This window comes from Fundulus heteroclitus, chromosome 8 (genome assembly GCF_011125445.2).
Source record: "Fundulus heteroclitus isolate FHET01 chromosome 8, MU-UCD_Fhet_4.1, whole genome shotgun sequence".
In the NCBI taxonomy this organism is placed as follows: domain Eukaryota; kingdom Metazoa; phylum Chordata; class Actinopteri; order Cyprinodontiformes; family Fundulidae; genus Fundulus; species Fundulus heteroclitus.
Window position 1 is genome coordinate 19,191,048 of NC_046368.1, and position 16,406 is coordinate 19,207,453.

The 16,406-nt window shown below is 42.1% G+C and overlaps 1 protein-coding gene across 6 annotated transcripts in view; it reads left to right on the forward strand.

The window, feature by feature from the left end:
• Positions 1-303: 303 nt before the first annotated feature.
• Positions 304-16,406, forward strand: part of nedd4l (NEDD4 like E3 ubiquitin protein ligase) — a 59,080-nt gene continuing 42,977 nt past the window's right edge. For 5 of the 6 annotated variants that reach the window (XM_036140277.1, XM_036140278.1, XM_036140279.1 and 2 more), the window contains exons 1-5: positions 304-661; positions 4,476-4,549; positions 10,807-10,888; positions 12,241-12,279; positions 13,867-13,920. In XM_036140277.1, the coding sequence (XP_035996170.1) occupies positions 314-661; positions 4,476-4,549; positions 10,807-10,888; positions 12,241-12,279; positions 13,867-13,920 (597 nt within the window). In that variant the 5' untranslated portion in view covers positions 304-313. The remainder of the gene's footprint in view (positions 662-4,475; positions 4,550-10,806; positions 10,889-12,240; positions 12,280-13,866; positions 13,921-16,406) is intronic. The other variant, XM_036140283.1, reaches the window with a different exon arrangement.

Genomic DNA, 16,406 nt, shown 5'->3' on the forward strand with positions numbered 1-16,406 from the left:
ATATATATATATATATATATTATTTTAACTTTAAACAGATTTTAGGTTTTACCACATTAATCTGACAAATATGATTTTTTTTTCTTTTTCCTTATTTAACTTACCAAACCTGCGCTATTATACCACTTTAGAAAATTGATAGAAAAGGCTTCACAGGGGCAGCCTCCAGGTCACGCCCTTTTTTATTTAATTGGATGGGCAGGGATTCATTCGGGGATTCTTATTGGCTGATAATTGAAGCAATCAGGTCAACGCGGGCAGGGATTGGCTGCACGGTCAGAGCGAAGTCAAGTGTCACAACATTCGGGCTTTTATGCTTAGAGTTGAGAAAAGCGAACGGTATCAGCTGAAAAGCCCCGAGATATACCTGAATACATCACCCCCACCCCCTGTACGTCTAAATTATGTTTCGGATGAACCACCCTGGCGCGGTTTACGTTGTCCGGCTGTGAATCCGCCTCCCGATCCGTGCCGAGGATTAGATATCGCCGCGGACTTTACCACCGCCTGCACGACAGAGAGAGAGGAAAGTGGGACTTTATTGTCAAAGGCTAGCCAGCTAGCTTTTCAAAGCGGCTCGTTTGTTTGTTTGGGTATACCTGGGACCGCAGGCTATATGGCAACGAATTACGAGCCCATATATGGACTTTCAGAGGACGAGGTAAGCTTCGTTTGTAATTAAGGCGTTATCGGAACGCGGAGTGGACTGGTCGGTTGTTGTGAGGGGCTGAGATGGCTAACCCATTAGCCGTTAGTGGAGCTAACAAGCCGTTACCCACGGCAGCGCTCAGGTAGCTGTCACCCAGACCTACATCTTTTAGCCCACCTACATTTGTTTTAGTTAAACACCAAAACGAGGTGTTTTTTTTTCCTCCTCAAGTTTTAAAACGAAAAGTGTCCCAATTTACAGCCTCACAGCATCCCCCGTTACACCAAAACGTCGCTGCTGGGGTGGGAGAAGAAATAGTCCGTTTTTATCTCCAAGCTTGAAAAAGGGGCGAAGAATACAAGCGAGACCTAAACACACCCTGGCAGGTGGTAATCACCGCTGTTAGGCGGCGAGCTGACCGGAGAGAGGCATTTGCGGTCGTATGAGGTCACCCCCCCGTGGACACGTTATCTTTAACTTTAGAGCTACGTAAATACACAGCGGTCACGTTAAGACGGCGACTAGGCTGTGGTTTTACACGTATAGCTGCATCACGACCACGGGAAGAGCATCGCTCCATGCGCGGAGCAGCTGTCCCGTCACCTGGCTGACATGTGGAGCGGCAGTCACAAGAAGCAGGGAGTTTGGAGGCTTTATATATATATTTTTTGGCACGAAACTCATCAGCCAGTCGGAGTTATCAAATTCCGAGCTGTCGGACATGGTCGGTGCCCCAGGCGACGTGCAGGGATGCTGTTGCATCTATGTGTCAAATGCAGATTTTGGAGGAGGGGGGCGGGGGGTATGGACTTGATTAAAAATGGATCACAGTATTTTATGGAAGTTTTTGCTATGGCAATCAAAGTACACTGCAAAAAGGCAGCTAAAATGAACATTTTCTTGAAATGAGTGTATATGTCCTTGATTTGAGCAGGTAAATTAGCTTGTCTGCCAGTGGAATGAGTATTTTAACCCCTAAGAGAAGGCGATCAGATACACTGCACTTGAAATAAGATGATGGATATGAGTTGTTCCTATTTCAGGAGCAATAATCTTATTCCATTGGCAGATCATTTGAACCTGCCTGCTCTAATCGAGGACCAAAACACTCATTTCAGGATAATCTGACTTACCTTTAGTTCAATTTTTTTTGTTTGCAGGATGGCAATGAAACAAAAGTATTTTAAAACTGTTCGCAGTGTTTCTGTTTTATGTTTATCACTGCTTACAATCAGAGCATCATAAAAAAAAAAGGTCTAAAATTCAACTCACCAATGATCAAAAAGCCGACTCAACTAGAGCAGTTCCATAAACGGTGCACCCCATCCCTGTTGTCAAACCATTGTGAGTTGACCTGTTTAGTGACAATTTTGGAATGGATGGAAAAAGGCTGCTTCCTCTGGGTTCATTTCAGGTAGTAGTGACTTTGATCCATAAACAACTTGGTTTTCTTTATGTCCGTGGCTAAAGCTGCACCACCCACACCACCTTTGGCCTGTTGGAAGGACTTTTCACCTTCCTCGATCCCCATACCGTGTGCATATTTTTACCGGCTGGGACGTTAAACGCTGCGAAGTGGGGTGGAGACTTTATGTCAGACATATCATCATTGCGATACCATTTTTTATTTTTTTTTTTGTAATATTAACATGTCAAAAGGCTGTTTAGATTGCAATGTGTTGTGACTTTTTAAATTCCAAGTGTCATAAATGTAACGTTTCGCATGTTGCAAACCTGGCCGATAAGGGTGGCCAAAATGCTAAAGGCTGCAGAGAAAGATGGAAGCATCGTGTTGGCAGACTGGAGAGAAACGAGCGGGGAAAGCACGGTTTTGCTGCAACTGATATGGTTACGGCAACCTTGAAAAATACCACTGCAGGTCGCATGATTTCCCTATATTGTGCAGGCCAAGGTCAGTTAGATTGGGATCTCTCCCACTTTATACAACAAAGTAGCTCCTGTCTAAATGCTAGCTTCACCAAACACCACAATAGTGTAAAGACATTTTAAAAACAGTATGACAACAGCTTTTTTTTTTTTTTTTTTGTAATTGATAATTCAATAACAATATATACCGACCTATAGACGTATATGGATGATAGAAAAAAGGGTTAATAAAAAGTCCAATGGAATAAGAGTTTTCCTTGCTTATACATTCTAGGCATGTAGGTTAATATTAGCCATTACATCCTCCCGACCAATCACAAACAGAGACCCAGGAACGCTCCGTCACCAAGCTCCGCCCCCATCAAAGAGTTCAGAGAGCACACTTTCTCTTTTTTTTTTCTTTTTTAAAAAATTGTAGTTTTGGTAAAAACTTGGTTGAATAAAGGGTTGAGTTTGAATTCAGTGCTTGTGTGTTCTGCATCTAAAAATAGGTCGCTAAGCAACAGCATAAAATGCCCAGGGCTGAACTTAAAATACATGTTTTGAATTTGTTGATAATTATCGATATCGGCCAATATAATTTCTATTTTATCGATATGCTTTCCCCCCCCCCATATCGTCCAGCCCTAGTTCCACGTTTGACATGAATATCTCCAGGTTCCAAGTTAGAAAAATAAACTGCAAACCCTCCTGATGTCAGCATTTCAAACAGAAATGGACGAAGACCTTTTATCTGCCGCAGTCTCAAAATCCAATATGGCTGCCACGCGTTACTGCGGCTGTAACAAACCATTTATTAGCGCTCTGAGTCATACCTGTTCGAAGCGATGGTCAGAGTCCATGGACTTCTCATCTCTGTGGCTCTTCGGGCTTCTTAGCTCCGCTTTACAGCTAATTTGCTTTCATTTTATCGTGTAAAATGTTGACGCCAGTGTATCCTCTGAGCGCCACCAAAGGAGCAACAGTGGTACTCGTATGAGAACAATTTAATTCCAAAAAATACTTTATTAATCGCAAAAGGGAAATGAAGTGTCGTAACTCTCCCCATTCAGGTTCTGGCAAAGAGTTGTAGATGCTGATGGCAGGAAGGATCTCCTGTAGCGCTCCGTCTTACAGCGGGTCAGAAGAAGCCTCTGTTGCTGTAAAACTGTCTGCTCAGCATCTAATGGGTTCTAACTGTTAACGCAGAGATGGGGGGACATCTCCATCTTCCATCGGGGCAGATTAAAACGTGTTAAAACCCTGCCAGTGCAGAGACGGTAGAATATCGCCTCCCCCTAACATTCTAGCCGTTGCTTTTCTGTGCTGCTGCACATACACATCGGTTTTTACTTTCCTCTTTTTTTTTTTTTTTTTTCCTTTAGTTTCACAAAGTTAACCTGAGCGGAGGTGTGTCTGTTTTAAATGAAGTCCATGTTTGAGTTTGGCAAAACAGCCTGGGTTTGCATCAAGTTCTGGGTACGACAAGAAAATCTCACATGTTGATCAAAACCTGTTCAGGAATCGTCTATGGCCTAAATATTCTGTTATATTACATATTTACACTCTTAATGGACCCTTTATTTGCTCTGGTAAGTGCTTCCTGTGATTAAAATCCTCTTTTTGCCAACGTTCACTACTCCTTTCATCAAAGCCGAGCTGATAAAGAACTCTTTCACTCTTTCTTGGCCGGGATGTGACGAGGCTCTACGGCGCGTAACACAACGCATTGATTGTAGCTTGGAAGCAAACGCTTTAAAATGCAGAACAACAGGTCCGGGCAAACGCCTCAGCCGGCCGGGACTCCCGACTAGCTCGGCCTCGTTTAGAACCGGCAGAGGTTCTGCTAAGTCTGCCGCTGGCCGATTTTGAAGTCCGACACATGGCTCTACCATTAGGTTGTGAGACAATTTCCTCTGCCAATCAAATAAAGGATCTCTGTCGTCTTCTTGTTTTGCAGCATGAAACGCGAGTGCTGCGGGTCAAAGTCATTGCAGGAATCGACCTCGCGAAGAAAGACATCATCGGCGCCAGGTAACTGCCACATCCTGCCCGTCTTTGCCACAGAAGCAGCTGTTTTCAGTGCGAAGCGTTTCTCATGGACCGCACGTTTCGCCTGCTGCTGTTGTTGTTGTTGTTGTTGCCGGTAATCGCTCAAGTTCAACTTGTCCGATTCCTCTTAACTCTTGTCTTTTTGAAATTCAAACCAGTCCTTTACTCTGGCAAGACGAAACAGGTGTTACCTTTGTTACTGTAATAGTGTGAGGGCTATGTCATAACAGAAGTCATGGTTAAAACAAGCTTATCTGTTGTGTTCAGCGTCCCGCTCTTTGACCTGCAGGGGTCTCCTGATTGTTTTGTCTTTTCAACCTTGGACAGTACTTTATGAACCACATTTTTTTTTAATAAATTATTGTTCCAAAGACCTTGAACTCTCCAGTGTTAATCAATGATTACCCACCTCTCTCATCCTATGCATAATCCACCCCAGCTGCACGTTTTCTGGACAGAAGACTTCGACTAATAATTAAACGCGCCACATACTTTCACACATGCAGATGTTAAACTGTCTTTGAGGACGTTCGTCCATCTGTGTCCTCGGTCTGTGATCAAGCTCCATGTAACGTACGATATACCTCTGTGGATTTGCATCTTATCATGGTACAACCACAAGCTTCAACGTGTTTTAAGTGGATTTAAATTCAGCCCAAATGTCTCTGATACCCTTAAAAAAAAAACAGTCCGTATTTGTGCGTAGCGTTATTTCAGCTGTTCTCTGATTGTTGTTTAGGTTTTTTTTAGAGAACATTAGTGAACAAACAGCATCATGAAGATCAAGGAACAGAGCAGGCTGGTGAGGAAAAGGGTTCTGTTTCGAGCGTATTCAGTCAATCATCCAAAACTGGAAAGGTTCTGGTCGCCCGCCTAAGCTAATTTCGGTGCCACCGCGCGTCAGATATGCCCGAGGCATTCCCGCACCATTCTTTTCAAGACAAAAATGCCGGATCCGTGGTGTTGGCCGAGAAACAACGGCGTTGTTTTTCTCACCTTCTAACGCCTGTCGTGGGAAAGGATTTCTGAGCGTCGTTTAACCAGGCTGGCCGCGTGGCGTCTATATAACGTTCGTCGTCATTCCGTCGACTCGAGGCTGTGTCCGCCTCGTTATTTCCACCAAACACATCAAGATGTCAAAGACGTGTCTTGATCCTGCTTGGAAGGGTTCTACCTCTTGAGGAGATGGAGGGATTCGCAGCACAGGTGGGGGAAGCTGTCGACATGAGAGCTGTTAATTGTGTCCTCTTCAAATCGTGTGAAAACCTTAAAAGAAAGACCTGCAGAAGAAGGCGATTTATTTATTTTTACCTTCATTCAAAACGTTAAGTTTTTGACAGCTAACACCTTACATCACTTTGAATGCACCCCCTCCTACCCAGCTGTGGAACATGATGGTGGCACCATCATGCCTTGGGGATGTTTTTTCCTTCAGCTGGTCAGAGTTGAGTAGTTGGGACGATGGAGTTGGGTAAATACGGGCGGTCCTGTGAGAAAACCTGGAAGGGGATGTAAAGAAATGAGACCGAGGCTCACGCTGAAGCACCTTCATGAGTTATAATCTACATTTTTTTTTTTTTTTTTTTTTTTGCTGACCAGATAAAAATCCCAATTGCATACGTTGAAGTTTGTGACAAAATGTGAACCAGTTCAAAGGTATAAAGACTTTTTCAAGACACCAACAATGACTTTGTGCTTTAACCAGCTGCTATCAGTAAAGCTAATGTTTATCTTTTTAATCAAGTAATAATTATAGGTATGATCTCTGTGATGCAGGAAAATGGTGCCATCATTGCAGAACCATTTTAAATAGTCCTTTTATAGGGATTCTTTTGATTGCTTTTTGTTTTATTTGGGTTATACATGTGTGCTTTGTGAAAGCTGTAAACTGTAACTTTAATAGGTGACCAGCGTAACGTTTGAACCGGCAAATGGATTAAAACGAGATTTAAGCTTTTTCAAATCCCGGATTCGTCATCCGAGCTGCGCCTGCAGCGCTGTGGCTGTTCTCCAACTCCCCCGAGAACACATTGAATACAACAGATTCTTAGAGAGCAGCGCGTACATTCCAGCGCTCGAATGCCTGAATAGGTCCGTACACGACGGAGCGATGCAGACACACTCTGCAGTGATCAAAGAATTGCTGAGAGAGTTGGCACTCTTTTTTTACTTTGCCGAAACTGTAAACATGAACTTTGCCAACATAGAATAAGAGACTAGTTACATTAAAATACTCTATTTGAGCAGAATACGCCCCCCTTCTATGGATCTTCTATGCCAGCTCTGGCCTGGCTGAAGGCCGGAGCTGGGCTGCTCTGACAAAACACCGAATCAGGTCTGATGTGTGGCTAGCTCGTGCAGACGGTGCTGACTTGGCAGTCTGTCACCTACTTGAGAGGCTCAAGCAGTGCCAGTTTGTTCTTCTTTTTGCTCCAAAATGTCTTTCTGTACCTGCTGTATTAGACCTACTCTGATTATACAAAGCTCTTCTCAGTTATTTTACTTTTATTGCGTTTTAGAGGCGCTGATAGAGTCTCGATGATGTTATCTTAGCTTCATTTTGAATCCAGCAGCTTTTATTGGGTTCAATTGATGTTTCCAGATTTTCTACGTCTGCAGGGCTTATTTTACATTTTTTGTGAATATAGAAAAGCAGAATAGCTGCCTCCAAAAAGAGTTGAGACACTATAGGCTCACTGCTAATGTTTAGTCACTGCACATGACAGAACCACCCAAACAGGCAATTAGGGACTGCGGGGATCCCGGAGATGGCAATTAGCAATCAGGCAGCAGCATATTTGCTTATAAGGGTACATTTTCCGCTTGTTTCCTTCCATGTCTGTGCTCCTCTTTCCCCCGTTTTTATCTTGTGGATGAGAGGCGGCATTCTTGCGGGCGGGCAGGATATACTTGGACTGGAATTTGATTTCTTTTCAGGTCCAGCTGGGATGGGCAGTCAATCCAGTCGAAACGGATCACGGCAAATCAAATTTGAAGCATATTCCCAATGGTTGTAAAATGCGTCCAAATCAACTTTTGCTGAGCGAATGCCAACCGCAAGCTGTGACTTGGGATCCGGGAAGGAGGCAGCTGGCCTCATTTTGACCTAAAACTGCAGCGAGGATGTTCACCCAGGTCAAGTCAGGATACTGACAAATCACATTTGTGTGACTAAAACCATTTGTAGCCAAAGATACTCTGTTCACAAGCAGTTAGTAGTAGTTTATTTTAGCTTAAAGGAGTAAATGTTTGAAGGACCCAAAGGGTGTAAAATGTGGCCACAGTTACAGGCAGTTAGTGTGTTGACCAAATGTCCCTTCTACAAATGTTATCTTCCCACGCCACAAAAATGCTGTGGGGCGGTGTTTGTGTGTAAATTAGCGCTGCGTCATACTAAATCATGAAGCCACTCTTGCTTGAAGAACAAATGTTGATATGAAGGTTCTCATGTATTGGTGTGATAACAGATTTAGAAGTGACCAACACCCTAAATGACACACTTTACTTCAAAATGAATTTATAGAAATGTTTAATCTTTTCTACATCAAAAAAAGAATATGAGTAGTGATCCTTAAATCCCCAGTGTGTAAGATTTTCACACTTAGTGGTGCACTAAATGAATTACAAATGACCTTGACTTGCCGTTAAGGGTGTAATAACTAATCACAGAAGCTGCGGAGTATCCCAAATGTGACGACTTAAACATGTCCTTCGTGTATTAGTTACTGCTAATCTTGTGAAATGGTTTTTGGCATGGTGGCCAAGTCCGCTTTTTTTTTTTTTTTAAAGTCTTGGGCTCGTTTCTGAGAGTGCAGGCGCTTATTTGGGGTCTATTAAGCAAATATGAACACCAATAAAGAGACTCGCTTCTGCTCTACAGAAAGCGTGAACCGGCCGGCTGAAATATCCCTCCGCCGCTCCGGGTAGACGCACAGGAGAGAGATGAACACACGAGCCGTCTCCATCGGGAGGACAGAGTAGTTGCTGCTCTACGCTGCCCTGTTTCTAACATAAAGCTAGAATAAATGTCACTGTTATATTGAATTAACTTACCTGTCCAGCAGAAGCCTGGTAATAATAGCTGCACTGATATAGCCTCTCATTTTTTCCCGGTTAATACTAGTATGGATAGTTCTCAATTTCAACAGAAAACGTCAAATAGCATGATCTACGGTAGTCTTTTCATGTCTATACTCCTCCACTAACAGCACGTCCTCATATAGAAGGCAGATAGAGAAAACGTGTTTGGCTAAACGTTTGTCCCCTTTCGGCTACGGAAATCAGAAATAGCAACGCAACATGGTGCCTCGCAGTGGGTGCACCGACACCTATGTATTTATAAACGACTAATTCTAAGTAATGGGAAGGCTTTCATTTTTGATGTGAGGTTATTAGACTTTGTCAGAATATATATATTTATAAAATAAATACTTTTATGGATTGGATTCAGGCTTAAGCCCCTTTTTTTTTTGAAGGCTGAAGTCACACATTTTGTCAGAAAGGGGAGAGGGAGGGTAAGAGCAGCAGCAACAGCACTTTCCTATTTGATGGAACATCTTGCGGTATACACAGCACCACTTCGTATTTGAACATGTACGACAAAAATGAAATTGTTTGGATTTAAAGACAGACAAACAGATATAAATATGGTGCGATCAGTTTCTGTATCTTGCGGTCATAATTAATTAATTGAACTTTATTGATCTCACAATGGAGAAATTCACTTCTGCATCTTAACCCAGTGGGCTGCCACTGTGCGGCGCCTGGGGAGCAATTGGGGGTTAAGGGTCTTGCTCATGGACCCAGAATGGCAGCTTGTGGGAGTTGAACTCAGAACCTCTGGGACCGAAGCTCTGTGCTGTATTCACTAGGCCACCACTCCCCTATAGATAGAGTGGTGGCCTGGTGGATCTTTAGGTGGTCATATTAAATGCAGGTATAGGATCCATCAGTATCTCAGTGCATCAAAATACAAGCAAGACTTTTTGGTCAAGCCATGAATTGTTCATAGCCCCCAGAGCTCTAGAACGTTTTCGACGTGTCCAAAAGATGTCTGGCTCTGCTGGTGTCTGACGCACTGGGAGGCAGTGCTGGAACGGTATTTCCTCAAGGCAGTGTATCTTCCTGTTGAAACACAATCCGCACACATGCATTAGTGTGAATGTGGGGGGGAGCTTTTAATTTGCAAGCATTGACATTGATTGTGTCTCACGAGAACAAAAAGTCTGCATTAGTAAAGTGGAAACGCTAAACGCGCAGCAATTCAGAGGTAATCAAAACCTTGGTCGCATGGTGGATCGCACAAGTGATGAACTAGCTCTTTATGTGGAGAACCACCAGCAGTGAGATCCCATCACATGTAGTCCCTGAAAGCTGGTACCGGTACAATAATGGAAACGCTCGCTAGTGGGCTGAGTGGAGTGGAAAGGGGGCATTAGTAAACTGCTTGATGTATGCTATATAGTTCAGCTGAGGGGTAGGTTTTTAACTAACCAATCATAAATTTATTAGTTTTTACAGTTCAGGGCAAGGTTTCGCATTAACTCAAAACGGATTATTTTCTGTGTTTGTGTTGTTTCCCTCCTCCCAGTGTCCAAGCAACCTGGTCAAGCTGGTCTGCCTCTCTACGCAGATCTCACCTGAGGTTTCTGCCCCGTCAGCGCCTTCAAAGTCACATCACTCTCTTCTAACGATTTGTGTTCTCACCTCAAAATATTTTGCCGTTTCTATTTTTAAGCACCCCGCCAATACGACACTAGAGGCTTATCTCGCCGTTCCAAAAGGCCAGCAGTTTTTATCTGCTGGGCAGACTTGGGTTCGGCTTTAGGCGTGGAATAACCTGCGTTATAACACCGGTGTGATCCTCCACTATCTGTACGACGTGTTTGCAGCTAAGATGAAAATGGACAAGGCACAGACAGTTTTAACGCTAGTTATCCTTGCAGCGACTTTAAATATGATCTGACCTCTTCACTTTTTGCACCTTTTCATTATTTTCTTGCACCATTCCCAGCAGAAGTTACCCAATCCTGTAAAATTTTTTTTTTTTTTTTTTTTTACGGCACCCTTCAGTGAAGTGTTTCTGATTCTGATGACGCAAACGCTAAAGGTTCAAGCCTGATGCTTTGTGTTTCGATTATATAATTTCTTGCATAACTTTAAAAACATTTGAGAATGTGTAAAGTGGTAATTAATTGTGCTGTTTTTTTTTGTTTGTTTGTTTGTTTTGTTTTTTACAGTGATCCTTATGTCAAGCTTTCCCTCTATGTTGCCGATGAAAACAAAGAGCTTGCCTTAGTCCAGACGAAAACTATTAAAAAGGTAAGTCCAACAGAGACAAAGGTTAAATCATGTGACACTCTGCTGTCCGGAAGCCTCTTGTCCCTCAGGTTAGATCGTCAGCCCAATTCACTGTGTTCACCATATGCTCCCAAGACACCCGCCTTAAAAACTGCCACTAGCTTTTTGTATGAATCAAGGCACTTGTTTCATTGTATTACAGAAGAAAGCAGAGAAAGGCAGCGGAAAACAGTCCTTCCTTTTTTTTATGTTCAGTGAGCTATTTTGGGGAGGAGATCGTTTTCACAGCAGGGGGGAGCTGTCAGTTGATATTAATTTTAATAGTGTTTAGTGAAGCTTTTAACTGCAAATTAGTTTTTTTTTGTTCATAAAAATAAATTTTTAAATCATTCTTTATTATATTATTAATTTCCAAGCGCAGATATTTCTCAGGATATGTGCTGTAGAATACAAGGGCCAAAGAGTTGATGTAATAGCCCGACTTGGCTGTCAATAACACCAATATTTTTGCCAGTATTTGTCATGTTCTTGTAGCCCGAGTTGGCTAGAAGCAATCCTCAAGCAAAAAGTCTCCGTAGGAGTTGGACAGCTCAGGCCTCCATGCAGGCAGACATATGCTGCCAGTGGCTACGATTTCTTTATGGGATATAAATAGCTTGACAATACTCTGCTGCGTGGAGCAGGAAAAGAAGTATCAGTGCTCGGGCTCTTCTGCAGGTTCTTTGTTTCTTTAAGTGGGACACGTTTGATGGCATCGTTATTGTTGGAGCAAAGTGGATGGCTAGTGGCTGAATGATATGAAGCAAGATGGAAAGTATGCCGCAAAGCGGAAGGACCTGATCCGGCTAACGTCGGTGTCAAGAGTTTGCCCTAAGGATGCAGGGCTTTACACAAAGCCGTGATGATTTAGGATGCTGCCTGCAGATTTTAATTTATTTATTTTTTGTTGCATCAATTTCAAAATAAAAAGATGTCAATTTGCAGGGAGTCCGGTGGTCATTTTTATCACAATATATTTTTTATTGCTGCTGTGAAAATGTTCCGTTACTTAAGCAGAGTAACTCTGGAAAATTCTGGCTTCATTCATGTTTGATTGTTGGAGTCATTTAAGTTACTCAAGGGATTTTAATGGGTGAAATCAGAAATTAAGTCAGAAATATGGAAGGCAGAAGGAGATTCTAGGACATTTGTGTCTGCTCATCTGAGAAATACATGAAGCTCTTTATGACTGATAATTTAGAGCTGAAATGTTCACTAATTTAATTGAATTTGATACCAGTTCCTCCTCTAAAACATTTCAGAATCACTTACATAATACTGTTGCTTGATACGGCAACAAACTGGTCTAATCAGATTCAAACCTTGTATTTCAGACACTAAATCCTAAATGGAATGAAGAATTCTACTTCCGGGTAAGTTCAGCTTTTAAATCTCCAGTGTCCTGTCTTGTTGTGGGATTGGTAAACCCTGTCTTGTATGCTGACGCATAGAAAAAAAATGTGTTATGTGCATCATAATGGGAGAAAGATAGGGGATTGTGTGGAACATAAAGTCCAGTCACATCCTTGTAGTATGCTGTGTCAGGGCATGGTACTGTTTTTTCCTGTTTTTCTGTCAAGTCGTCTGATTTTATGCTTTTTCATACTAAAAGATCAATTGAGAAGGACAATTCAGTGCCTTTAATGGTCATATAATTATTAGCCTAGTTAATAACAAAGTAGAGCAAGCAGTCAGTCTCACTTTGTCTTTCAGGTATCCAGCATGCTGAGTTGAGTGAAGCATCTGGAAGGCGACTACATTGTCATTTTTTGATCATTGCTGAAATGTTTGAGTCGCAGTTGTGCCCAGGGTCCTCACCAGGATTTTTATTTTTTTAATTTTTTGGGGTGGGGGTACGACAACGTTGGAGCATGTATTCATTCATTCATTCATTAATTCATTCATTCATAGAACCCCGTCACTGGGCTGTTCCTCAAGCTAACAACAGCTAACGTTAGCTTATGCTGTCTAGGAGGTTTACAGCTTCGCTGATGCATGTTCAAGAGCTTTATTTACCTTTTTTATGTTGCTCTCAAACTTCCACGTCGAACTGTTAGCTTAGCACGTAGCACCGTCACGCTCCGTTAAAATGGAATTTTAATGGAGCTGAACCCAGGTGCCAATTCTGTTACAGTGGTGGCCATGTCCAGTAGACATGGTGTGTTAAAGCTGCGGTGCTCATATGATTGTACACTCAGTGTTTAGTACGTGGTAAAGTGATCTTGGAGACTTATGTCTCCATGGCATAATTTCTTCTTTTGCCTTTTGAAACAAAATGTAGATGGGCAATAATTGCTAAGGGCATGAGAGCAACTCTTTCACATTTTGTGATGTTACCACCACAAACTTCTATTTTACGTATTTATTATCTATGTATAGAGCAGAGCTTTATTTGATATACCAACACAGACTGAAGCGGAGTTATAAATTAGAAGAAATGATGCATGGCTTTCATGATCTTTTACAAATGGAAATGCAGAGAAAGTGTGGCATATGTTTTCTAGCTCCACTCCCTTGTTTCATTATAGGAGTGGTGTGCAGGTTAATATGTAATATTAGTTTTCCCAGCGTGAGTCAAAAGCTTAAATTTTGCTCTCGTTTGACCAGAGAACATTCTTCCAAATATTGCTTTATTTCCTACATGGTTCAGGGTTCCTGCCAGCGCATTTCAGCGTAACGGGCCGTTATTGTTAAAACATTGAAAACCATGATTCATTTTTCTTCCACGTCACAACTACAGGCAGATTTGTATTGGCCTATCACGTAAAATCCTAACAAAGTACATTAAAGTTTGTGGCGATAAAATGTTAAACATCCCTTGCATGGAATTACAGACAGATGCCTTCAAAGGTTGTTGTCAATCAAAAATGAATTTGTACCTGACGTAAACTACTCCAATGACAATGATAAATGTCATTGGCGTGATGATACTCATCACTGCTATTTTGTTACCAACACAGGTGTGCCCACAGAACCACCGGCTACTGTTCGAGGTGTTTGATGAAAACCGATTGGTAAGATTGACCCTTCTTCCTCATACGTCACTCTATTTTGTGCTACCAGTTTGCTGGAGCTTTAATGTGTTTTGATAGCATCAGAGGCCATAGTTTTGGTAATACTAGACTTTTTGATAGAACAGTCTATTATTCTTTATTGTCAGGTATTCTAATATTTTGACACTAAAATAGAATGACTGTAGAATAATTATGTCTAACATTGATTTCTTGGTTGTTTTTTTTCCCCCGTTTATGTTAACACAAAAATAATGAACCATCTACAATGAACTCTGTTGACATAATCCTTTCCCCCTTGTGTTTTTCTCATTGCTAAATGACACAGATTGAATATGAAGATTTTTAGCACTTTGCAGAGGCGGATTTATGCACCGAACAACTAGCGGCTTGTCTGCTTGTTTTATCGCTACAGCAGCGTCTCGCTTTAACGGCTCCTGCTCGCGTCTGTGGTTAAATAGCAGAGTATTTCCCTCCCGACAAGAGCAGATTGATTTCCTCCACTTGTAAAAATATCCCAACAGTAGGCCCTCAGTTGCCATAACGACTATATAAATGTCTAGTGCCGCGGCAATTAGCATTACAAGTAGGTATCGATGATGAATTTGGTAATTGATGCTACTGTGGAACGCTTGACCTCGCTGAAATGCCGATGAAAGCGGATGGAGCAGTGAAGTGGTTTCTGACATCATGAAAGACTGATCCCAGGGTGTTCCCGAGTGTTTATGTCTCCGGAGCAACTCCCAAGATTTGGATCCGGAGCGTTTTTTTGCTTTGATGAAACAAACGTTACATGCAGCCAAAGTTAATTTTTATGTTCCGTTTCCAGATAACACACCGTGCGCCGTTTGTGCGCTTCTCACAAATCCAGGGCTATTAGAGCACGCAGAAATCACGGCGTAGACCTCCTTATAACGCGATCAAATCAGGCAGTTTTTATGCCTAAATCTCCTTCACCGATTTAGTCGGGTGACAAACTGGGAATCCGTTGGTCTGTGGTGCAGAGGCAACTCGTTGGTAACTCTCGGTAAGCTTTAATTTATTCCTCAGTGCAGCGAGAGCTCGCTGTGTCTCTGGAAAGGGATGACAAGAAAGCACGGCGCAGACAGCCTGAAGCGCAGTTCACTCCTTATAAGTCTGAGGAGGTGCCTTCGGTCTGTCCCGAGGTGCTTGCCAAGGCAGCTCCTCCACCTCTGGCCTGTACTTTTTTTTTTTTTTTAATGGGGCCGCTTGCTGTTTTATATCCATGGATTTACGCTTCTGTTATCAGATGGCTTTAAGTCTGTGCTACATTGAGATAGCAATGTAGCACTTAGGGTCTCGTTATACTAAATGCCATCTATTGTTGGTTGCTGCAAAACAGCACACGTGTGACTTTAAAAGAAAGGTTAAAAGAAAGTGGTTCAATAGATCTACAGTACAGCATAAAGTTTAATTCGAGGAAAGCAGGTTATATCATTTTTTTGCAAGCTGTGCTTGCTGCCATTGGACCACACATTGACATTTCCCTTTCTTTATACAGATCACTCGCCGTAACATTTCACAAACTCATGTATTGACTGTGCCTAACACTGCAGGCAGTGTGTTATCTCTAAGCACGACAGCCTGCCAAGACACAATTTCTTCTTGTACTCTAGCCTCTTTCCCTTTTTTTTTTTTCTGCACTCTTTTCCCTCTTTTTTTGGTTTGTTTTGTTGTAACAGAACATCAGCGGCTAGTTTCCAGAGCAGATTAGCGCCCAGATTGAATGGTCACAGGAGTTAAAAACAAGGCAACTGCTTTCCAGGCATGAATCTCTAAAAAGGTCAAACGATGACTGAGGTTTCGTCGGTTCCCTGTGTTCTCCTCCACTCATGCCAGCTCAGGAAAAGCAGTCCTTTCTTTTCAGCACGCTGATAGATCGGTGAATCACATCGCTGTTGAGCAAAACAAAGCACTCCTTATGAATGTACGGCCTGCTATTAGAGGTGCTTAAGCATTATTTGAGAGTTTTATGTCTTTCAGTATTAGAGACAAGGATCACAGATGAACTGTATACTGGCCGATTCTTATTTTTTATTTTTTGGGATGCAAACAGAGCGGCCTATAAACCAAGGCAGCCAGTTAAGTGTCTGTCTCTGTTCTTGGGAGACTGAGTGTCTTTTCCGTGTTGTGTAGCTGGATCTCCAGAGACAACCACGTTGTTTGTCTTATCAGAGCTGCAATCTGTCAAGATAGTCTCTTTGCTTTCCTGGTGCTCTTTTCTCTGCTCCGTTTTTAGTAACAGTTTCCTAGCAAACCCTTATCTGGTTCCGAGCTACAAAAAAAAAAAAAAAAAAGTTTTATCTCATATTTAATGTTTTGTTTTTGTTAATTTTTTCGGGGTGAAAAGGGCATTTAGTGGGTCAGTTTGTAGGGAAATTGTCTCGTTCTGTTAAAAGAAAAAATGGATTGCGCTTTATGTTGTCTCCTCCTGGCGAATAGAGTGAATTTCTGATAAATTACTCTTT